At 50.6% G+C, this 23,265-nt stretch overlaps 4 protein-coding genes across 4 annotated transcripts; 2 read left to right on the forward strand and 2 right to left on the reverse strand.

The window, feature by feature from the left end:
* Positions 1–2,149: 2,149 nt before the first annotated feature.
* On the forward strand, positions 2,150–3,266 carry BDP81DRAFT_455076 (Alpha/Beta hydrolase protein; the record flags this gene model as incomplete). The annotated part of the gene is made up of 2 exons (XM_060593026.1): positions 2,150–3,042; positions 3,092–3,266. The coding sequence occupies 2 exons, from the start codon at positions 2,150–2,152 to the stop codon at positions 3,264–3,266; spliced, it is 1,068 nt and encodes a 355-aa protein (XP_060438767.1).
* Positions 3,267–14,304: 11,038 nt separating this feature from the next.
* Positions 14,305–15,808, reverse strand: BDP81DRAFT_333546 (carotenoid oxygenase; the record flags this gene model as incomplete). The annotated part of the gene is given in 5 exon segments (XM_060585675.1): positions 14,305–14,573; positions 14,635–14,764; positions 14,784–14,935; positions 14,995–15,522; positions 15,583–15,808. Coding segments are annotated over 5 exon segments (1,305 nt in total), but the record flags the coding sequence as incomplete, so codon positions are not given.
* A 1,348-nt stretch (positions 15,809–17,156) lies between these two features.
* BDP81DRAFT_333685 (uncharacterized protein) lies at positions 17,157–18,541 on the reverse strand (the record flags this gene model as incomplete). Its single annotated transcript, XM_060585692.1, has 5 exons — positions 17,157–17,814; positions 17,872–18,245; positions 18,298–18,365; positions 18,416–18,452; positions 18,512–18,541. 5 exons carry the CDS (start codon positions 18,539–18,541, stop codon positions 17,157–17,159), a joined length of 1,167 nt encoding a protein of 388 aa, XP_060438769.1.
* A 3,333-nt stretch (positions 18,542–21,874) lies between these two features.
* BDP81DRAFT_440813 (uncharacterized protein) lies at positions 21,875–22,879 on the forward strand. The gene is made up of 2 exons (XM_060591547.1): positions 21,875–21,982; positions 22,046–22,879. Exon 2 carries the CDS (start codon positions 22,348–22,350, stop codon positions 22,837–22,839), a length of 492 nt encoding a protein of 163 aa, XP_060438770.1. The 5' UTR covers positions 21,875–21,982; positions 22,046–22,347; the 3' UTR covers positions 22,840–22,879.
* Positions 22,880–23,265: the final 386 nt, after the last annotated feature.

The raw sequence follows: 23,265 nt of genomic DNA on the forward strand, positions 1-23,265 counted from the left end.
GCCGGCCATATAGAAGGAGTCCCCGGTATCCTGGATATAGTGTTACGGCCAGCTAGTCGTAGGGGTAGTTTGCAGAAGTTGAGGCTGCGGAACTGGTAACAGTATTCGTAGTCGGGGATAGCTTCAGGGAAGCTATGTCTGTCAATCGTAAGGGTAGGTAAGGCTTCGGTGATCAATCGTAGTCTTGTCAAGGTGATAGCTGAAAGCGGATGTTAATCCTGATACGAAGTTAATTGCTGAAGAAGCTATGGAAAGTCTGTCCTAGAGCCCAGCTCGAGTCCATCCTTATATACAAGTCCGATCCTAACTGAACAGTGCTGAACAGTCCCCTTTGTCTGGATATGTCGCATATCCAACATATCCTTATCCCTTATCATATCTCTTATCATCACGTGACCTGTACCATAGTTCTTCCGTTCCTGGGGTTTCCCCAATGTTCCGTCCCGTCCTGCATATATGATGCGCCGTAGCCGCTAGGCGTCAGCGGGGCACGCCCTGGTCTCATGTTAGGTCGTAACATATAGGCCGACCACCCGTTAACCTTCCTATACATATCCGGCATTGGATTATCCTAGGGCCGGCGTCGGCACCGGCCATAGCTAGACTGACTAGGGAACTCAGAGGTATCGAATATCCGCAGCTACCGGGATAGTCTTTAGTAACGGTCACGGGATATAAACCGGGTAAATAGATAAATAGGGTCCTCTTTCTCTTACTGAGTTGCCCAGTATCTTGATAATTCATATTCCTTATGGATTCCTATATAAATACGGATTCCTAAGAAGAGGTATACCTCTTTTATAGAAGTCTTTTTCCACTTATACACTCTTGAGTGTCTAGGCTGAGGGCCCTCCTTAGAAATCGGCGCTGCATTTGTCCACCGGACCCACTGCTCAACAAGGCTCCGGGGAACGTATCGGAGGAAAAGGTTAATCGGCGTTTCCGGTAGGTCCTGTATCTGCTGGTCCCGGGCCGGTATATCAAAGGGTATAAAGGAGCCGGGCAAGCCAGGCTCAGCCGGAGGCTCATGGGGCCGGACTGTGCTATTATCGCACTTCTCCGGGGTACAGTCGGCAGTACAGCCGACTTCAAGGTCTTCGGGAAGGAGCTCAACAAATATACAGCTCCGAACAGAGGTATCGGTAGCTACAGAGGCATCGGAAGCATCAGAATCACTAGAAGACATCGTAACATTGGTTGAAATGATGGTTTTGGTAGTGATAGAAGTCAAAAAAACTGTCACGTAACAGGGATAGTAACCGCATCTCACGAAGCGCCCGTCACGTGCTGTATCACGTGTATATCACATACATCCTGTATATAGACCTTTCTCTTTTGTCTATTTCCACTTTGATAGGTTAAGCCACTTTACCACACTCCGTATGCCCATTGCTGTGTGCCATAACTCGTGACAAAAACATAGGGGTAAATGATGTTTCGTCTTGTACCGATTGAAGTGCGGGGTAACAGCGGGTATTAATATGGGTCAGGCTCCGCTGACGTTAAGCAGTAGTCAATGGGATAGGAACAAATGAGAGAATCACGTGATAATGCACGTGATGGGCTGATTACAGAGTGCTGATGCTATTCCTATTTCGTGACAGATACCTCTGCGGGGAGAGGCCAGTGTCTCCCGATCAGCTGCACTGAGATATCATACCTACCCACCCTTCAATGCCAAGTGTTTGTGGCATTTCCCTCGCAACACAGTCTACCCGAGTCCCTCTGAAACTATCGGACCGGGAATCTTGAAGAGTGAGAAGCAAGTAATTGCAATCGTTCTCTGACGTATCTGCTCCCTTTGTGCCGGGCCACAAAGTATCGTAATTTATGGTATCTGAGGTTATCAGGGTCTCTAGCGTCGGTGATGCTTTTAGTAGATAACGTAGGGAGCGGATGATATAAAATGCGGGGTCGGTCCGGCGCCGGTCACGGGCTCACGGCTTGAATCAGCATTCTTATCTTCCCCTCACGTCGCCGCCGGCATGTCATGACGAGGGAAAGATAAGAATGCTGCTGACAGCTCGTTTTTAATGACACCACGGCGAATTTCCTCTGCATTGCAACTCTCAAGTCTTTCTATCTTCGTCTGAGAAGGAACAGCTATAGCGGCTCAATTTACCCTGACTCTGACACTTCCCAACCCACCATGTCTGATATCAAGAAGTACCAGCTTGGAGACTTCACTCTTCAAAACGGTGGCACATTACCTGGAGCGTGGATTGCTTATAAGACATTCGGCGACTCTTCCCTTCCAGCGGTTGTCTATCCCACTTGGTACTCAGGTGCTATCGCAGATAATGGATGGCTCGTTGGGGACGACAAAACCTTGAACCCATCAAACTATTTCATCATCATTCCAGCCCTCTTCGGCAACGGACAGTCCATCAGCCCATCCAACTCAGATATCAATCCATTTCCCGACGTGTCCTTTTTCGATAATGTGAAGGCTCAATACGAATTGGTCACCAAGGAACTTGAGATCACCCATCTTAGAGCCGTCCTAGGATGGTCCATGGGCGCAGCTCAATCTTTCCAATGGGCGACGCAATATCCCGACTTCTTGGACATTGCAGTGCCATTTTGTGGCGCCGCGAAGTGCGCCCTGCACAATCAAGTTTTCCTGGAAGGCATCAAATCGGCGCTTCTCGCAGCGAAGAAGACAAGCTCAGCCGGCAGCACGCTGGGACGCATTGCATCGGCCGAAGACAAGTCTGTCCGGATCTGGTCAGACGAGGAGAAGCAAGTTGGTCTGAAGGCTTTCGGCCGTGGATATGCGGGATGGGGATTTTCACAAGCATTTTACCGACATGAGCTACACAAGAAGTTTTACGGAGCCAAGGATCTCGAAGACTTCATGCAGACATTTTGGGAGAAGTGGGCTCTTAGCAAGGACCCGGAGAATTTGCTTGTCATGATTCACACGTGGCAGAGTGCCGATGTGAGCAACCAAGAGCCATACAATGGCGACTTCAAGAAGGCCATGGCGAGCATCAAGGCCAAGACATTGGTGCTGCCCTCCAAGACTGACCTCTACTTCCCGTAAGAATCTCTTATCGAACTTTGGAAAACCTAATGCTGACAGTTACAGGCCCGAGGACTCCGAGTACGAGGTCGAGTGTATGAGCGAAGGTGTTGGCGAATTGGCTGTCTACCCCTCCATTTGGGGCCATTGGGCTGGAGGTCCCCCAGGGAACTTTGAAGATGCCAAATGGCTAGACGACAAGTTGAAGAGCATCTTCGCTACAGCACCAAAGAGGGGGTGAAGACGTTTGGAAGTTGCAGACGAAGTAGGCACGACGTTGCGCCATGGTCTATGTGTTCTCTTTGCCAGCAGCAATAATTGTCTTGTGCAATCAAGGAAGGAATGAGACAATTAACTCTCAACAAATCTTATGGCTTCGTGCACATCAAATTCTTTTCTGCTGGGACACAAAAAAGAAAAGGATGCTGCTCGAAGCACTTAGAAGACTTACAAAGTTAAGATCTCTACACAATCGGACCTTTCTGCTATTCTTTCCTCATTTCAACTTCCCTCTCGCCTAATTTTTCTTGGCATCTACTGTTAGTGTAATAAGTGGGCTACCACCAAAATCCTTAACAGCTGAAAACCCTTCACCTCTCCTCCGGCGCTCTCCCGCGATGGCCTCGCAGCCTCCGGCGGGCTCTGGACCGTTGCCGGCCTCCTTGGCCGGCCCTGATCGAGGCTCTGGACCCTCTTCAGAGCCGCCCCCATCCTCAAGGACTAAACGCCGCCGCGAAACCGAGGCCCAGCCACTCCGGCCCAGCCTCGTGGGAAGCTAGCCCGACGCCCCAACAACAACCCCCTTAACGGCTAAGGGGCCCTCGACTATGACTGGGACAGCTACTGGAGCTGTCCTTACAGCTCTTAATGAAGAGGCTAAGCACTATGAAGCCCGAAAGGACGTCTTTATGGCTATTGCTCAGTCTGTGGACAACGTGATCTCCTGCTTTGAGGGGCCTAGGAAGCAGATTGCAAAAGAAGATACAATCTATGTAATCCAAGCCTTGAAGAGGATTATGGGTAACGAGACTACGGCTCCGGCTCCGAGCCGGAAATGGACTGACGTAGCAGCCTCGGCTTCGACTACAGCCGTGGGCGTAGCCCCGACACGTACCCGAATCCCCACCCGGCCCGAAGTCCAGACACAGAGTCTGACGGAGACCCGGGCCCAGGCTCTATCCCAACCGAAGGAGGACCTCCGGGTCTTTACCCGTATCCCAGAAGAGGGCCTAGCGGCTGCTAGGAAGCACGCCCCCTTCGCCCTACACCGGACAGTCTGCCAGGCCCTTAGGCTCCAGCTGGCAGATATCCCACACATCTACCATATTGCAACTGGCTACTCACTGAGACCCCTGAATAAGCAGGTCCAGCAAGCCCTCCTTGCAAACAAACAGAAACTAGCAGAGTGTCTTGGAGCCTATAAGGTTGAGACCCCTACTAAGTGGTTTACCTACGTCGTCCCACGTTGCCCTGCTAAGATGTGGACTCTTGATGGCGACGCCCTTGACCCAGCTACTCTGGTAGAAGATGAGGTCCTTGCCCAAACAGGACGTAAGCCTACCCGGCCCCAGCAGTCCCGGCTAGGTGTAAACCCTATTATAAACGAAGTCTCCTGGGTCATCTCCTTCTCTGTGGAAGTACCACCCTTCAGACTGTTTAACCAAAGCAGCAGGTCTCAGCTTATCCAAAAGAAGAAGACCCTAATCAGACATGATCCTGGATGCCAGGGATATCATTCGAACCGATACTGTCACCGACAGCCACTCTGTAGCAACTGTAGCAGGCCCTCGGGATCCCACGAGACTGGGCCCTGCATAGCTAGACCGAAGTGCGCCAACTGCTCCGGCCCCTTCCAAGCTAACCATAAGGACTGTCCAGCAAGGCCCCTAGTGGCTAATGGCTTCCCTACCCTCCCAGACCGGAAGGAACTCTCCCGGATCCGTAAGGCTGGTCAGAAGGCCTATGAGGCCCTCTATCAGAGCAGCCAGGCTGGCACCCAAGCCAGCAACACCTAGCAACCTAGCAACAGCCTAACGAGCCATCAGCCCGGCTCAAAGCGCCCACGCGCCCCTACCCCTACCCAGGACTCAATTGTTGTAGCGGACGTTAGTGATGCGGCTAGCTGTAGCAGCATGGATGAAGATGAGAATGGGGCTGAAGCAGAAGGGCTGCAAGCCCCTGACGACCCAGTCCTACCCCCCCTACCCAGCCAACCTACCCTAGCTACCTCAAGCAGCAGGGCTCAGCGGGTGGCGCAGAAGCCTGATTACAACGTTATTAATGCCTACACCCACCTCGACCTCGACTCAGAGCAGTAGGCTCAGGCCAGCCTCCCCACGGGTACTACGAGTCGCCCAGTGTAACGTGGGGAAGAGAAGCCCAGCTCATACAGCTCTCCTAGAGCTCTGCTGGGCGGATCAGATCGATATAGTACTGATCCAGGAGCCCTGGATAGGCTATAGAGATAAGATGCAAATCAACACACACCCAGGCTATAACTCCTATATCCCAGTTGACTTCTGGAACAACAGAGATACAAGACCTAGGGTTATGACCTATATACGCAAGAGTCTAAGGCTACAATTACAGCAACAAAGGCCTACCCAAACGAGCGATATCTTATGGGTTAAGGCTGGCAACTTCACTATTATCAACGTTTATAGGCCGCCAGGTGAGCCGACAAACCACACGACTACTGCTCTCCTAGGATACTATCCGCCAGAAAGAGCCCTTATAGCAGGGGACTTTAACGCCCGCCACCCTACCTGGGAACCAGGCTCCCCTAGCCGGAATCGGGGGGACGATATTGCAGAGTGGGCTGAAGGCTACGATCTTTCGTTTATTGGGGAGGTTGGGGTCCCTACCCATACTCATAGGCATACCCTCGACCTAACATTCTCAAATATCCCCTTTGCTGAGGCTTATATTAGCCCACACCTGCACCCAGGGGCTGACCACCAAGCTATCACAACAACTATCCCTATAGACAAGGCCCAGGAACAGAAACGCCAGACTGGCCACCTCTCAGTCCCAGAGTCAGCCCTACCCCGACTTATCGACCTAGTAAGTGCTGGATCCTCAGCCTTACCTACCCTAGGGGAAGTACCTAGTCCAGCAGAGCTGGACACTCTAGCTACCCAATTAGTCAGCCTCTTCTATACAGCTATTCAAGCTGTAGGTAAGAGACGGACAAATCAGGGTAGGGGAGCCCCCTGGTGGACAGAAGAGTGTGCAGAAGCCCGCCGAGCTGCTATCGAGGCTAGGCGCCAGCAGGCCCAGGAACCTGGGCTAGTTATACCTCCCCCCATCCTAGAGGAGCAAAAGATCTTCTTAACAACTGTTAGAAGGGCAAAACGCGCTTACTGAACTACTAAGATCGAAGGGGCTAAGACAGACCAAGACCTATATAAGATAGTAGGCTGGCGGAAGTCTAGCTTAGCTGTTAAAGGCCCGCCCCTTATAGTAGAAGGTCAGATATTCGACAACAGCTACGATAAAGCCCAGGCCCTACGAAAGGCCTTACTAGAGAGATTCAACGCTACACACGACTTACCTGGGGATCCTTTTACTATCCCAGTAGTTGCACAGCGTCTAATGCCCTGGCAGGATGTGGTTAGCATGGAAGAAGTACGCCATGCTACTCTGACAAAGACTACAACCCCTGGGATTGACGGGATTACTACAAATTTACTACAGCAGACCTGGGAATCAGTAGCTAGGCCTATACAGCAGCTCTTCCAGGCCTGTATTCAAGTAGGCCACTTCCCCAGACCGTTCCGTAAAGCAGAAGTTGTCATGACCCAGAAGCCAGGGAAAACAGACTTCTCGAAGACTGGGTCTTGGCGACCGATATCCCTTTTATCCTGCTTGGGTAAAGGCCTAGAGCGGCTAATAGCAAAAAGGATGGCCTACCTTACTATCCTAGAAGGGGTTGCTAGCCCGCAGCAGGTTGGAGCACTACCAGGGAGGGCTGCAGTCGACCTAACAGCCTGTCTGACCCACGAGATCGAGAGGGCTCTAGACTTAGGGCTCACTGCAACTCTTGTAACAATGGACGTTGTCGTGATGGCTTCAACCATCTGTGGCCTCACTACCCGTCACGTGACCTCGGTTACATAATCACCGAGGCCCACACTCGCTCGCATCACCTATTTCAGAGCAAGCCTCTTACCTATTTACGGCAGCCTGCAGGGACAACTCCGCCAAAACCCAGAAGGTGCTGCACATACCCCTCCTGCCGCAAAGGTAACTCCCGTATTAATACATACTACATCATAAATATTACTTAGACCTACTATTTTGATTCGCTGCAAATGGGGCAGGTGCCCCCGGTTATCTAGCCGGCCAGATCCCTGCGATATAATTGGCCCAATTCCTCCTTCACGTGATGTGACGTTGCACACCGCCTGACTAGTTCCGCTGCATCTAACGAAGGCTTCTGCTGGGCATTGCAATAGCCTTCTTTTCCCTACGCCTACTCAACTTTTTGTAAGTAACCCCAACTTTTGCCCAATAGATAATATAATCCATTCTATATGCCCTAAATCTAATACATTACATCTAATCCCCAGGCTAAGGCGATTCAGATGCTGCTCTTTTCCACGCGGGCGGTTGCATAGGCAGTTGCGCTGCTGCGCCTGCTAAGCTACTGCATCTTTTTTTTTTTCCAGACCTCAGCTGACTTCTGTGAATTTCAGGACACATCCATACGTATCCAGCAGTACGTAAACATAAGCGACAATTTCTTCACAAAAACATTCACTTTTTTCTACACATGCGCACGCTCTCGTACACCCGCACACAGCCCTGCACGTCACCATGAGCCTCATCCCCGAAGAGATCGGTAATGTACAATTGCCTAAGGGCAAGAAACTTCCTACTACGCTTCCAGCGTACCCTGCTGAGCCAAAGCAGGTCACTGCGTTCGCTCTTGCCAGTATGTAATAACATTCACGTATTACAGAACTGTACTCATATATACGACTAGTTGCAGTTAAGAACGCTGGTTCAGCTACCCTCACGCACCTAACCAAGAGCCAGTCCAAGGTACGTGATCCATATAACCCGTTCCAGGAGCTACACACTTTCTTACATAATATCTAGGCCAACAACATGGTCGAGCTTCGCTCCCAGATCAGCGACGGGGTCATGCGCTTCCGCAAGCTTGATCCCAAGCGTTCGCAGAACGCTGAGGCTATCCTCATTCATGTGTACGGAGACGTGAAGGAGGGTGCGGCTGTCTGCGCTGGCTGTATGAAGGGTAACGGTCCCTTTACGAAGTGTATCCAGCTTGTACAGGGCGGTGCTTGCAGCAACTGCCACTACAACAGTGGTGCGAGCAAGTGCACCTTCTGTAAGTTTACGCAACTATAAGTACACTTCTCGAATGTGTAGCTAACTATACAAGATAAGGAGGGTAAGCGCACCAGCACCCCAAGCCTTACGACTCCTCGCAAAGTCAAGATGTCTCGTGCAGAAGCCGACTTTCTCGTAATGATTCGTGGCATTCGACCCAACCAGCTCAAGCTTCTGGGCAATGCCTTGCTGAATGTCGCGGAGAAGCTCGACGATGTCTCTTATGGTACGCCCCCATATACTCCTGTGCACCTTCTGCACCTTCTGCATATATACTTACAAACTCATACAGATCCCGCTAAGAGTGTCGAGATCGTTGAGGTGGATTCTGACTACGAGTAAGCTCGTCTGATTCCATAATTGTACGTCTCTATAAGGTTGATTTTCTTCTCAATTAAGGAGTTTAGCGACCGCACGGAAGCGATCGGAAGTTCAAGTACCCAACGGAACTATGCAACTAGGCGTTTTAGAACAGGTGGTTTCAAGCATGGGTACCATCTTATAACTACATATAGTGGTTTATAGACCCACACTACTTTTGAGTTTTTTCAGGTTTCAGATACCCCAATCTTATCTTTTTGCATACTTTTGTACCGTTCTGTAATTGTCTGTAGAACAATGCCTCGTCCATCAATTAATCTTGAGCCTTTTCGCCAGCTAATCACAGAAAAGTTTGAAGCTGGTTGGAAATATTCTGCAATTATTACTTTCTTGTATAAATCTGAATCTATTGAAGTATCCCTTCGAACCTTAGAGCGCCAACTTCAAAGATGGGAACTTCGCCGAGAGATCCGAACCACCTTTTCAGATTCCCTACTCCGCCGCATCTTCGAGTTATTTTTCAACCAACGACTTACCGATAGTAACATACTCAGCGCCTTACAGAACGAGGGGTACCAAATCTCACGAAGTGGCCTGATTGATATCCGAAGATGCCACAAACTATGGCGACGACAATCACAAGAGCAGCTTGCTGTAGCCCATGGGAAAGCAGTTGAGCACTTCCGTACAGCCGAGGACAGCGCCCGCACAGTCCGCAACTTTGGTCGCGAGTTCCTCTATACCTAAATGCGACAACAAGGCCACGTAATCAGCCGCGATGCTGTATATGAAGCCTACCGCGAAGTTTTCCCCAACGAAGTACAGAACCGTCTCCGCGAGCTACGATACCGTCGAAAAGGCTACACAACACCTGGGCCTAATTACATTTGGTCAATTGATGCGTACGATAAGCTCCTCCCATGGGGCTTCGAGATATACGCAGGCATTGATGCCTATTCTCGGTATATTGTGTGGTTTTATGTAGGGGTTGAAGCGCATACTGCGCGAGCTATACTAGCCCAATACCTCTATGTAGTGTCGAAACGGGATATTATGCCCTTAAAGGTACGGTCAGACCGCGGCGTTGAGACTGTACTGGCTGCTGGAGGTCATTACTTTCTTTCACAAGACCGTACCAAGAAGAAACCCGAAGCACCAGACCAAAACATACCTATTCAGTTTCATGACTGTTGGATCTTTGGCAAGAGCATCCATAACGTCAAGATTGAAAGCTGGTGGGGACAGTTGTGCCAGGCATCATCAGCACAATGGCGTGTATGTACTTACTTCTTTTTATCTACTTTTACGGATCTATACTAACTTAATAGGAATACTTTGGCCGACTACAACAGCTTGGGTTGTTTAGTCCCAATTCTCTCGCTGATAGGGTTGCAATATTATTCATATTTATGCCCTTAATCCGCGAGGACTTCAAGAGCTTTGTTGAAGTGTGGAATAACCACAGAATTCGCATACAGAAGAGCCGGCCAAATGTTGTTCCTGGGCAACCTTGGCAATTATACCATAACTTTGATAAGGAGACTGCACAGGATTTTGCTTGTGCAGTTGATTCTTTAAAGGTCCAGACTATACTTGACGTATTGGAGTATGACGAGGCAGCTCTGCATAGTTATTTACCGCAAGAGACGTCCCAGCTTTGCAAGCAGCTCCTTGACGGTGTAAATACTTTCACACCAGTTACTCAGTTTGAAGGAGATCAATATCCCCAGGTTGAAGCCTATAACTACTTACGGCACCGCTTGAATCAGCATCAGAGGTCAGGTATTCAGCCAGAAATCTCACTGCTTGAGAGGCAGACAGGTGGGGTTAATTGGGTTAAGCAACGACTACAAGCAAATGGCATTAATGTTGATGAACTTTTACATATGGAGACAGGTAGTTTAGAAGGTAAAGAATGGAATAGCAGTCCATATATCACTTCTTATCATCTTCACCTGTACTCAGGTCCTCAGTTATACCCTTCCCCTTCTTTGTAGCTACATAAATCTCCTCCTTTACTACACTCTCCTTCTTGACTTCATACTCCCTATTAATAACTTGTGAATACCCTCGCTTATGGGAAGTTCCTTGCTTTTTAGTACTCTCTGCTGCTTCCTTTGCCTTAGGGGTAAGCTTTTGCTCAACTCCTGTCTGCGAGCGTGTAGATATAAGGTTACTAGCCTGCTCCTGGAGGAACTGATCTGCAATTGTTGTTGTTGACTTCTTTATAGCACGTTGCTTCTTTGAAACCTCTGGGCTGGTCTCTGGCGCCTCAATACGTGAGAGAGACACAAGAGATAGCATATATATATCCCTTTCAGGAAGAAGTGAGGCTTCGTGAAAGAATAAGCTGAGGGTGTTGGCATCGTACGCAGCGCTTCAGTATTCGTGGATATCGGTGAGATTCTTCGGGTTAACAGGCATAGCCTTCCAGTTGCGACTGAGAAAGTGGCGTTCTGTTGTAAACTTTGACAGTACTGAACGCATCATGTCGGAGTGTGATGTGTACGACGTGGTCAAGAAGAACGAGCAGCTCCCAGAGAATTTCTTTGGCGATACTACGCGGACGTATGTTGTAACAGGAATCCCGTCAACATCCGTCTCATAGTATGTCGCAACCCACAGATGGATACCGATCAGGACAGTTGGGGAGGTTTTCGTTGGCTTCTTTGTTTTCTGGATACTCGACTCGCGCTGTTTTGAGCCTTCCTGGGCGGCTTGGAGGAAGTTCATAGCCGTTGGTACGTAAAGTGACTCTTGCTTAACGGCTGAAAGCAATGTGGAGGGTTGGGTGTTAGAGTCGTCATCCGCAGTAAGGTCAATGACTAAATCTTCAATAGTAGAAAGGTTTTGGGAACAGAATGCACAAATTGTCCATTGTAGGACTGTCTTGGCAATAAGATGATTAGTTTTGTTGCTCTTGGGACACTGATATGCCATTTCTGAATGTTGCGAAATGGAGATGGAAAAAGGTGAGGAAAAAGATGAGGAAAAAGGTGAAGAAACAGGTGGAGGTATAATTACTTACCTCCGTACGTCTACGTGCGACATTCTGCAGTTGTGTGCGGACTTTCGCTTAGCCGACCCTAATAATTACATGTTGTGCTCAATGCTGCTAATGAAAAAGGTATCTGTATGGTGGCGTGGTTGTATCAACGAATTGTGGCTCCCTTGGCTATTTTTACTCCAAACCTTGGGTTTTGGCGGAGTTGTCCCTGCAGGCTGCCGTACTATTCTCTACTTTCAAGGGATAACCGTTCTCTATCAAACATCTCGATGCCCACATTGTGACCATACGACAGACGTTAAAGGGGCTTTTGACTCTGTCCTAAGAAACCGACTTGTTATCAGGCTACGACAGCAGGGCTGGCCTAAGCATCTGATTAGGCTGATCTTCACCTTTACCTCTAGCCGAGCAGCCCGGGTCAGGCTAGAGGATACAACTACAGAGGATTTCCCTTTATCCTGTGGGCTACCACAAGGCTCCCCACTATCTCCTATTCTATTTCTATTATATATAGCTGATATCCTAGCCGACGATCAGAAGCTACGGTTCGGCTATGCGGATGATATAGGTTTAGTAGCTACTAGCCCATCGCTAAAAGAAAATGCTATAGCTCTAGGCCAAGAGATCACTCATATACTTAACTGGGGCACTGATAACAAGGTTGCTTTTGACCCAGCTAACTGTGAGGCAGTCCACTTCAGCAGGAAACATAAACAGACAAAAGACCTACCAGATATACAAGCGAGGGGCCTAACTATCAAGGCCTCAGCTAGGCCTGTACGATGGCTAGGAGTCTGGTTTGACAAGAGACTCACCTTCCGTCACCATGTCGAAACTAAGGTGGCGGCAGCAAGGAAGGTAGCCCAGTTCCTTCGGCACCTAACAAATACTAAAGGGGGGCTCCCAGCAGCCGCAGTACGAAAAGCGGTTATTGCCTGTGTCCTTCCAACAGCCCTATATGGAGTTGAGACCTGGTATGCGGGCCTAACCAAACCAGCCCTAAACAGCGGCACCAATACTAGCAGTAGTACTGCTTTACAGATAGCTACAGTTGGTACAGGACAGAAGGGCCTGGCCCGTAGAGTTAGCAAAGTTATTACAGCAGCAGCAAGGGCTATCCTGCCTGTCTGGAGAACCACACCGACCAGCACCCTCATCCGAGACGCTGGCCTTCCTACAGCAGAGGTAGCCCTCGAAGCAGCGCGAGTACGCTTCGCTATACGCCTGCAGAAGGTTGACCAACAGCATCCCTTGGTCCCAAGGCTGCTACAGCCAAGGCGGCAACAGACCAGGCTCCAAAGAACAGCTGGCCTGTTACCTAAGTGTCCAAGGCCAGCACTCCTACAGCCGCAATACCTCCCAGGGTCTTATGACCTTATAGTTACTCAGACGAAGGATGTAGCAGCTAGGATCTTCCAGGCCTGGCCCAAGACTGTGCCAGGTCAGCATACAGTCGTATACTCAGACGGCTCCAAAGCTCCTGACGGAGCTACAGGGTACGGCTTTGTTATCTACCGCAACAATAAATGTATAGCCCAGGGCTGCGGCCGTCTCGGCTTAGCAGAAGTGTTTGATGGTGAGGCGGAGGGGGCGAGGGCTGGGCTCCGACGGGCCCTTCAGACCTCCCAAGGCCAGCCTATACACATCTGCATCGACAATACCAGCGTTATTCAGGGGATTCGCGGTAAGGTCCCAGACTCCTCACAAGCGGCCTTCCTTGAGATCCAGGAGGTAGCTAGGATACACGATATACAAACCCATTGGTCTCCTGGGCACCAAGGAATTAAAGGAAACGAAGAAGCAGACAGCCTAGCTAAGGAGGGAACAACTCTACCAGTCCTTAGGGGCCAACTAGCTACTCTATCAGGTATCAAGTGGCTTGCTAAAGAGCGGCCAAGACGCCAATATAGACGATGGTGGAAACAAGAGGCAACTCCCCGCTATACCCAACTAGGGCTCAAGGCTACCCTTGCTTGCCCTCCTGAACTTGGCCTCCCTAGGGCTGCCCTTCATCACCTCCTCGCGGCACGGTCAGGCCACGGGGACTTTAAACAATATCACCAACGCTTTAACCACACAGAAGCACTACTCACCTGCTCCTGTGGATGGGTTAAGGAGGCAGACCATCTAGTCTACTGCCGAAAGACCCTACTGAGGAGGCAACAGTGGCCCACCCTCTACCCCTACAGGCGCCAGGAGCCCGTAGGACCTATAGGGTCCCTCGATCGCTACTTCAAGGGGCTAATCACTGACTCTGAAGGCTTCCAGGCCTTCCTCTGCGTGACAGGCTTCTTCCAGAAGATCTGCCCGCGGTACTAGGAGATAGGTCATAACCTATCCTCCAAACGACAAACTACCTCTATTAAGAAACCAGATGGTTATAACGGAACTAGGGCACCAGTGAGAACTAGGGATGGATAGAACACATAGTAGCTCACGAGCAAGATTTGGAGGACGTCAGGATACGGCGTGTACTATATAGTATATAGCTAGAGCCTGCGACCCTTCACGCCACATACCCTCCGGGAGGTCTGCCGCAAGGGCGGCTGCGCCCTTGCCGCCATGGCGTTAAATAGAACAACAACAACAACTTTCCTCATTTTCGTAAGGCTGGCTGAACAGCTTTACCCTCAAATTTCTGCCGAATCTCTGTGGTGACACCAGTCATCTCGCAGAGACCTTTATCATGCAATATGTCCGAACGGGGTACCCAACTTCCATGTATGCCACTGCGTAGCCGGAAGGGCAGTTCAATGATCGCTATGGGACCTATTGCAAGATCCTTGGCATCGAGAATCAGAATGCAGGAGAGTCTGACATCTCGTCTGTTGGCGATGATTACAAGAAAACTGTCTCCTTCCGCCGCTGCAAAGCCATTAGCAAGTCAGTCATCTACATTTTCTTTTTTGCTCCATGGACGACTTACCATCTGGGGACCTTGGCAAGGATGCTACCTCGTGTAAAGAAGTATGTTCCCCAGCAGACCAGTGAGTATACTTTCCAGTGTTGATGTCTCCCGCCGCTATGGTGTTGTAGGTTCCACCGACGGGGCTGTACTTCCTTTGGATCATGAACGCATAAAAACAATTTGCTGTACGCCTTCGTTGCGAATCTCTCATCAACCTTTGGCATCTCGCCATCGAGTGCGACTAGCTCTGTAGGCTCAACATTGAAGTTTGTTGCATTGGGATCGAGCTTCGATCGCACGTAACTACTGGCAGGTTGTCCTGCAGCTGGTTTGCCGCTCGGATGAGAAAATGGGTCCTCACCTCGAGGACCGAAGAACCAGAACTAGTGTACGAATTAGACCACGATCCTGGGAGACTTGGATACTTAATGCGTACCTTGTTGTGGTGGGTAAGCGGCGCGTCGAGGTAGATGCATCCGTCTTCGCCCTCGAATGCGTTTCCAGTGTGGCCATAAAAGGCATTCCTGAAGTTGAACCACAGAACATCTTCAGGTTTGGGGTTTCGCCGCGGCAGAAGACCAAATGTCAAGGGCTTGTCCTCGGCCCATGCAAAATGCTTCGATCCTTGCTGTAGAATGTCGACCGGTTGTGTCTCAAGCGGAATGAGTACGAAGACGATCCAATTCTTGGTCGCTGCCATATCGTGCATCATTCCCACGTAAGGCGTCTTGATCCAGCATTCTTCGAGCTTCTTCCCATTTTTATCAAATAGGTAGTACGCAACGTCATTTGTCGCATCACCCTTGGCCTCATAGCCCATGGTGATCAGCTCTCCGGTGTCAGGGTCAATCTTGGGATGCGCTGTAAATGTTGGAGCTGAATATTGCCCATGAAAGTCGTACAATCCTACAAGTTTGATCAGTTAAGCATGATGAAAAGGAGTGTCATGGAGTGGTGATAACCTACCTCGGGTCTCAAGGGAGTCCTGATCCATAGCATACGGCCTAGAATCCTCTTTTAACGCCAAGAGTTGATTCTCGAAATACACAATGTGGGTATTTGCCGTCGAGTGCACCTCATGCTTCACTCTCGGATCGTCTATATAGCTGTTGCGATATTTGCCAAAGACAGACTGCCTCGCAGCCCTCTCAATGTTGAACTTGGCAGTGCGCACATACTTCTGTTTGAAGTTGTTGTTGTTGTTGTATTTAACGCCGTGGCGGCAAAGGCGCTGCCGCCCTTGCGGCCGACCTCCCGAGGGGTATATGGCGTGGAGGGCCGTAGGCTCGAGCTATATACTCTATAGTATACGCCTCTTCCTAACGTCCTCCAAATCTTGCCCGTGGGCTTCTGTTTGTTCCATCCTTCCCTAGTTCCTGCTGGTTCTTTAGCTCCGTTGTTACCGTCTGTCCCTCTAGGAGGAGAAATTCGTTAGTCAGGCCTAGGTCAAGACCTAGTCCTTAGTACCGCGGGCAGATCTTCTGGAAGAAGTCTGTCACGCGGAGAAAGGCCTGGAAGCCAATAGGATCAGTAATTAACCCCTTATAGTACCGCTCAAGGGATCCTATAGGTCCTATAGGATCGAGTAGGCTAGAAGGGTAGAGGGTAGGCTACTGATGCCTCCTTATTAGGGTCTTTTGGCAATAAACCAGATAATTTACCGCCTTTACCTCCCCGCAGGAGCAGGTAAGTAGTGCTTCTATATAGTTAAAGCGTTGGTGGTATTATTCGAAGTCTCCATGGCCTAATCGGGCTGCTAAGAGATGATGAAGGATAGCCAACAGTAAGGCTAGTTCGGGGGCGCAAGCGAGGGTAGCCTTGAGCCCTAGCTAGGTGTAACAGGATATTACCTCCCGTTTCCACCATTTTCTTGGCAACGTATACGCTCCTTAGTAAGCCGTTTGATCCCTGATAGAATCGTTGTAAAATCTCGCCCTTAGGAGAGTGCGGTCGATCTGGGAGGTATTTGGGGTTTCTGCCTGGTGGCAAGCGTCCAGTCTTCTCTGTCGTGATCTCGGCAAACTGGTTGCATCTGAAGGGGACCACTACTTCAAGAAGTCACAGACCATTAATCTTGTTCAGAAGACCGTCACTAGGGGTCGATCAAGTTCGAGATCGTGGTTGAAAAGACGGGAGCAATTTAGGCTAAAGGAGTCGATCTCGTTCACCCCTGCTGATCCGATCGCGGACACCCCAGCTAGGTCCAGAATGCTCCCAAAAGCGATGATCGACTTCCCTGGTGACTAAAATCCCGTACATGCAAGTTCTCTAATAGTCACGAGGGATAGCAATGAGGGGAGGGAAGTGTGAGGGTGTAGAATAGAATGGCCGTCTGATAGTAATTATAGGAATATCTTGCCAAAAGCCCACGCCTATACCCGACATCAGCCGCCCATGTTGAATAGTAATGAAAATGGTATCTAGTAAGTAAAGAGTGATATCTCCAACGCTAACGTAATCTGTGGGCTTAAATAGGCCAGTCTCTAAAGGATTCATAGTTGATTCCGCATCAATACAACACAATCCGCGCAAGGATTGGCTCACGAAAACCCCCTTGCTTCCACCTTTTGCGACGAAACCTGCACAATATCGCACTTGACCTCGATCGGCGCTCCTGGTTGCAGCTCGATCTCGTCGTCAGATTCTCTCCTCCCCGCCTCGATTCGCGTTTCGACAATGGCGTGGTGATTTGGTCTGTAATCACCCAGCTCGATAGACTCCTGCTGCCGTAACGGAGACGGCATCTTATCCGTCTGACTGGTGAAATCCGGGCTGTCTCTCGGGGCTTGGATAGGCAGCCCTGCCTCGCGGCTCGCACCAGAATGGCTCAAATCGTAGCTGGCAATGCCATAGAGATCCGCCTTGCTATCTGCAGACCCTGTTCGTCGTTTCGAGTAGCGGGCGGAGTAGTGGTTCGGCTTACCGAGTGTACCACCAAGCTCGGCATCGCGGTGGCGTGAGGTACTTTGGGTGTTTTCAGAGTAGTCTCCGTTCTTGTGGTATTTCGAGGACTTCGCAATCCGACTTGAGAGGGCTGGGATGAATCGAGAGACTAGAGGTCGGAACGTTGGGAGGCAAGCGCAGACGAGGCCACAGCAGAGTTCGCCGATGGACCAGCCGGCACTTTCGACATTTTGCCAAGTGAAATCTTCTTCGAGTTTGAGGAATCGAATTCTGATGAAGGATATGGTGCATGTGCTGTCAAAGGATTAGTCATAGTAGGAGATGGCCGTGCAATTGAGGGATGAGACGTACAAAAAACCCAGGCAGAAGATGCCAAGCAGGACGTATTTCTGACCCCGGGCTAGGTTCAATCGGTGAATTACTGGCAGTGGCAACACAAAGACAATGATGTCGGTGATGATGTTGCCTGCTGCGTTGATGTACCACTGGGGGTAGTTTGGAATGCATGTGCCATCAATGCTCTTGTCCCAGAAAGCTGGGATAGGGGTACAGATGAAGATCTCAACAAGGATCTGGGAAATGCTCCATGCACCGACTATTACTATCGCCGCAATGAAGACCTTCTTCATCTTTTGTACAGCCAGAGCTCGGTAGTATTGGAAGAGAAAAGTCATCTTGATACCGGCCAATGCTGCATTATAGAATACAACGGTGACGTAGAATGTCTTGAAAATGTTAGTAGGGGCACGCAGCAGATCACGTAGAATGTCGACTGACCTTCATGTAGGCTTGGATTTGTTCCGAAGTAAGGAAGTAAACGTGGTGACCGAGGCCATTTCTGGTATCTTCAAGTTGTTAGATACTTATTAACGTCGTCATGAAAGAATTGACTTACTTAGTGCAACAGTCAAGCCACATCCAAGCACCAAGAGCTACACAATGATGGTCAGAACCAGGTCATGGAGGTGAAGATTGCCTTAAAAAAACTTACAAAAGCAAAGACGGACGCCCAGTCATCCATACCAAACTGCCGTATCACGAATATTCTGGTGTACACTCGTATTGATACAGCCAATAAGGCAACTGAAAGCACCAAACTGGCGACGCCAACGACGATCGGTACCCGCGAATCGTCCGGGCTCATTCCTGGAGGAACTTCCATGCTGCCTATTGACTCTCCTTGAACAATGTTGACAGCTATGCTTGATTGGTAGTGAGATCAAGAAGCATTGATAGCCCACGAGGACGGGCTGGCACGTGGCAATGTGCTTTTCGTTCCTCTTCAACGGCGGCTGATGATGGGGATAGGTGTGGGACGTCGGACGAAGAAAAGCATGGGATTCTAAACGCCGAGGGATGCTGTCTTTCTATATTGACAAAAGCTTGGCTATGCCAGCCTTGACTGGTCTTAAATCGAGGGGGCACCTTTGCGCGGGTGTGACTCGAGAAAGGGGCAGAACACAAAGAGGGTGTGAGACATCCACGAGGAGGAGCTGCCCGCAAAGAGCGCTACACTAGCACGCCTCACACGCTCGAGGGACCCTCAGGATTCTGATATTGCGTGTCCCATATGGCTTAGACGTGGAGACCACTGTGGGATCGACGAATCTATTTCCAAGGATATTGTCAATTGCCTTTGGGCAGAAAGAACGCAATGCAGGAGCCGTGCGCGCGGTACGGATACCAGTTGACTGCTCGGAAGATAGGAAGACAACTGGGCAGAACTAGCACAACGGTCGTGGTGTTTCTCTGATGACACCCTTTGTGCAGTTTTGTACGCCTGCATGACGACCTAACGAATTGGCTAATGGGGAGTGACACCTCGTTGACTAGCGGAAAAGCCGTAGCGTGTAAGCTATGTCGGACTGGCTCCGCGTGTCGTTATGAAGGTTTAGACGAACTAACGGGCTTCGATTCGTCATGTTAGACTGCACCCGGAAGGTGGGAAATAGGAGAGGAGGGTGGCAGGCAGTGGACAGTCTGCGGTGTTGGTGGTCTGCCAGCCTAGGGACGCAACGTTATTTTCGACGCGCAGATGATGGCAATCTCCCGGCTTTGCTGGTACGCTGGCAAGCTGACGGCGCATGGATTTGGCGGCACTGCATTCCTCTCCTCGCGGGCCAAGGCGGCAGGCATTCTGGGATTCTGCCATTTTGGAGATGCCGCGATTCAGCTGCCCTCGATAGAGAGACTCGCAATGTCTCAGACCACCTCCTGGCATGTGCAAATATGGAGCTGGGAACTTGGGAGTCGGTCCCGAGTTGGAGTCGATGTCTGTGTGTCAAAGAGATAGCCCAATGATGATCGGCTGGACAGGGTGATAGGCTTGAACCCCGGGTATCCAAAGTCGTATACCGTCCCTGCTAGCCCGGGAGAGGGACAGGGGTAACTCCTGTCTGCTTCTCGGTGAAAGAGGAGACTATCGCGGGGATTTATGTCGCCAGGGTCGCGGCTGACTCGCATGCGCGGTAGGCAATGACTGTTGTTGGCGCAGTTGCCAGGCATCGGCGATCACTGCTGACGGGCAGGAAAAAGAAATTGGGCATCAAATAGACCGCGAAGCCTTCTGCCGGGCCGAAGACAGATATTGATAAAGCCATGAACGAATGACCTTGACTACCTAAGCCATCTGTTCATCTGATCGGCAGACTGACTTTGGCTTCCATAATCGGGTGAAACAGAGACCGTTCAGAGCTCCCTTTTCGTAAGACCAGCCAGATCATAGATGGCCACCCTCTTGCGTAACGGCGTGCCAACAGCGCCTCGCCTACGGAAATAACCTGAAAGGATGAAAATAACGGATAGATCTCTCACGGCTTTCTCGCTCTCGCACAAAGAAGGTAGTATTTTCGGACGTTGGAAGTCTCAGCCGCGCTCTCACCGGTGCCGATTATTCACTATGGGGGGGGGGCAGACTCGTTATTGCTACTCAACCGAGCATATTCAGCGACGGCGGCCGAGCCGGTGAAGAGGAGGGCCCACGCGAGTTCCTTGTTCTCCGCTCTCGTCGTCGAATCCAGCCTTTTCAGCTTGGCGTTGAAGGATCCTGGCCTGGCAAGCCTGGCAGCCTCTGGAAGCGTGGATCTGGTAAATCATGCCACTCAATGAATCGCATTAGTCAGAACCTGGCAGACGAGGGTCTGAGCGCAATCACGCCGTCGGAGGGACGAGCCGGGGGGATAACGGGCGAAGAATACTCTTCAACGCCTCTCGACTTGATTAGGATGACCGTCAGTACGAAGGTCCTTTTGGCTCCAAAGTTTGGCCCGACGCTGGCGTGTCTGGCTAAACATCGTTTGTTCTTTTCGTACCTTATTCAAGCCACAGCTGCGGCAACGAAGAATAAACTTCAGTCCATTGCAATTGGGTGAGCCAGTGGCGTTCCGCGGAGTGAAGGATCAGCGGCTTTATTGGCGGACACGGTGGGATATGGAAAACTTGCTGAAATGTTTGACAGGTACATCTTTCTGCAGAGCACGGTCCTGGTGTCAAGCATGCCACCTAAAGGGCCAATATTCAATACGGATAGACGATGGGCTTGCTCAAACAAGAAGCCTGCCGGGAGCATCACGTCAACTGGTGGCACGGTTGATAAGTTCACCGTAAAGCTCACTGCAGCATGTGTCCCACTTCGAATCCCTCGAAGACTGCTCTCCTTCCCCGCCGCCTGTCATAACGATAACGTGGCAGTGGAGAGGTCCGAGAACTGACCATCACAGCGACCCTACACGCCCAATTGACCATTGACGGGAACGAGTAAGGTATCCTATGGAAGCCAACAACGCGCATAACATCAACTCCGATCTTGCAACTTCGCAAGTGGGCTTCGTCGGTGCGCGATGTCCACCAGAAAAGGCTCGTCTCGCGAGATCTACTGGCTCTTGAAGGTTGAAAGGGGTCAAAGCCAAGCTCCATCCGGACTTCGTTTACCAAACTTTAGCGTCCAGGGTCCTATGTACATAGAACATCTTTTGGAGACACGCGGGGCAACACAGGACATTGAAGATCGCTGCATGAGGGTGTGCCTGCGTCCTGATTGCTCCATTACAGCTGAAGAATGACAAGCGCGGCCCGGATCCGGTCCGGCTTCTGCGGCTTGACGACTGTTTCTCAATGATGTGAGACATTCGATTAGGTTGCAACAGTCGTCCGACACACGCCGGTAAGCAGATTGGATCGTGCTCCGCAAGTTCAGGCGATGTTTTGGGTGACTGAATCGCATCCCAAAATTGTGGGTGTGTTCCCTGTGACACCTTCGCCCAGAGGTGGGCATCTTCAAGAACCCATGGTCCATGTGCGATGCAAAAGCTGTAGCAGCTGTCGACTTCGTCTCTGCATCATCACCTGCAGGTCCAACTTAGCCAACTTGGCAGGGGACTGACTGAATCGTTTATCTGCTGATTTCCTCCACCTGCTGCTGCTGTGCGTGGAGGATGCATGGGGAGAAGTTCAACCGAGTGAGGTAGAGTAAGCCTACACAAGAGGGGATCCAGGAACAGAATGCTTATCCTGTGGATTCATGCAGTTGCGAAACGTGCTTCCTTCGCGCGGGATACAATTGTGCCTTATTTTCGTTCTTCTTCGACACCTCCACTTTGCCCCTTCAACCTGATTCCAAGCGAATAGTGGCTTTTGCGGTGCAACGCCTGCGGTAGATGAGGGGATGAAGCAGCATCGTGCTGATTCTGTCAGTCATCATTCTTGTTGTGTTGTGCACACCCTAGCAGTGAAATGAGCGGAAAGAATGAGGAATCCGAGTCTCCGATGGGTTGCACGTCCGCGCCAAACGATCCAAGACTCCAAGTGAATACCTAGGTCTGATCTCCGATGCTCTTTGTTATTCTCTGGTACTGTCCGCCATCGCCCAAATCTCAGATGCTGGGATACCCCAAAGAGCCTCGAAATGAGCCCAAGACGGCAGTGCGTAAGGCTTCGGTAGAGCATCGACCACCTGTAGTCATCCTCGGCACTCGTCTCTTTGGGTACCAATGCTTCATTTATCAATTCATCAATGTTCCCTTTCATCGTGTTGATCGTCACCGCGCAAATCCCGATGACATACAAGCCGGTTGTAACGATCGTTGGCAAGCTTCACTGAGGCCCGCGCATAAAGTTCATCTCTCCGATCTGGAGTCCCGCGGGTGCATCTTCTTGGCCGATGTCACGTTCAACGGCGTCCAGAGGAGGCTCACGGACTCTACGGCTCAGTCTCTGTTGCTACCTGTCGGCGATAACGTTTGCAGGCAAGCTGTTCCGCGGACTGTGGACAGCTTCTGGGAGATACGGCGGCTTCGTTCTCGAATGTTTTCGCGCTTGTGAGAACTCAAGGAAACACGAAGGTAACCCAACTTTCAATGACTCGTAGATGTTCCAAGACCAGGCAAACGTCTCGAGAGAGGGGAAGCGCGGAAACACGCTCCTCTTGAGGATACAGCTGACTGCCTGGGGATTGACAAGGAATATTCGCTTATTCCTCGCTGAATACCACCGCGCGAGCCAGACTAGCCCGCTGAAACCCCTGGCATGTCCGCCTGGTGTGTCACTCGTCATCCATGGCGGGCCGATCTAACGGGCACTGCGCCGGTGAAAGGCCCTTTGTAGTGGGGTAGAAGGATCTGATTCCCGGAGCGTGAGGGGGGGCCAGGGCGCGGCGACGCCATCAAGACCGATCCGGCATGTCAAGACGGGCAGGTTGTTGTTCCTGGATCCTCATGGCTTTGTTGATAACTACTTAGGTATCCAGTG

Source organism: Colletotrichum phormii, assembly GCF_030913505.1.
Source record: "Colletotrichum phormii strain CBS 102054 chromosome Unknown BDP81scaffold_33, whole genome shotgun sequence".
NCBI lineage: Eukaryota > Fungi > Ascomycota > Sordariomycetes > Glomerellales > Glomerellaceae > Colletotrichum > Colletotrichum phormii.

What these genes read in the sequence shown, in the direction of transcription:
- BDP81DRAFT_440813 (XM_060591547.1), top strand. Translation starts at nt 22,348, where the DNA reads ATGCTCTTTGTTATTCTCTGGTACTGTCCGCCATCGCCCAAATCTCAG.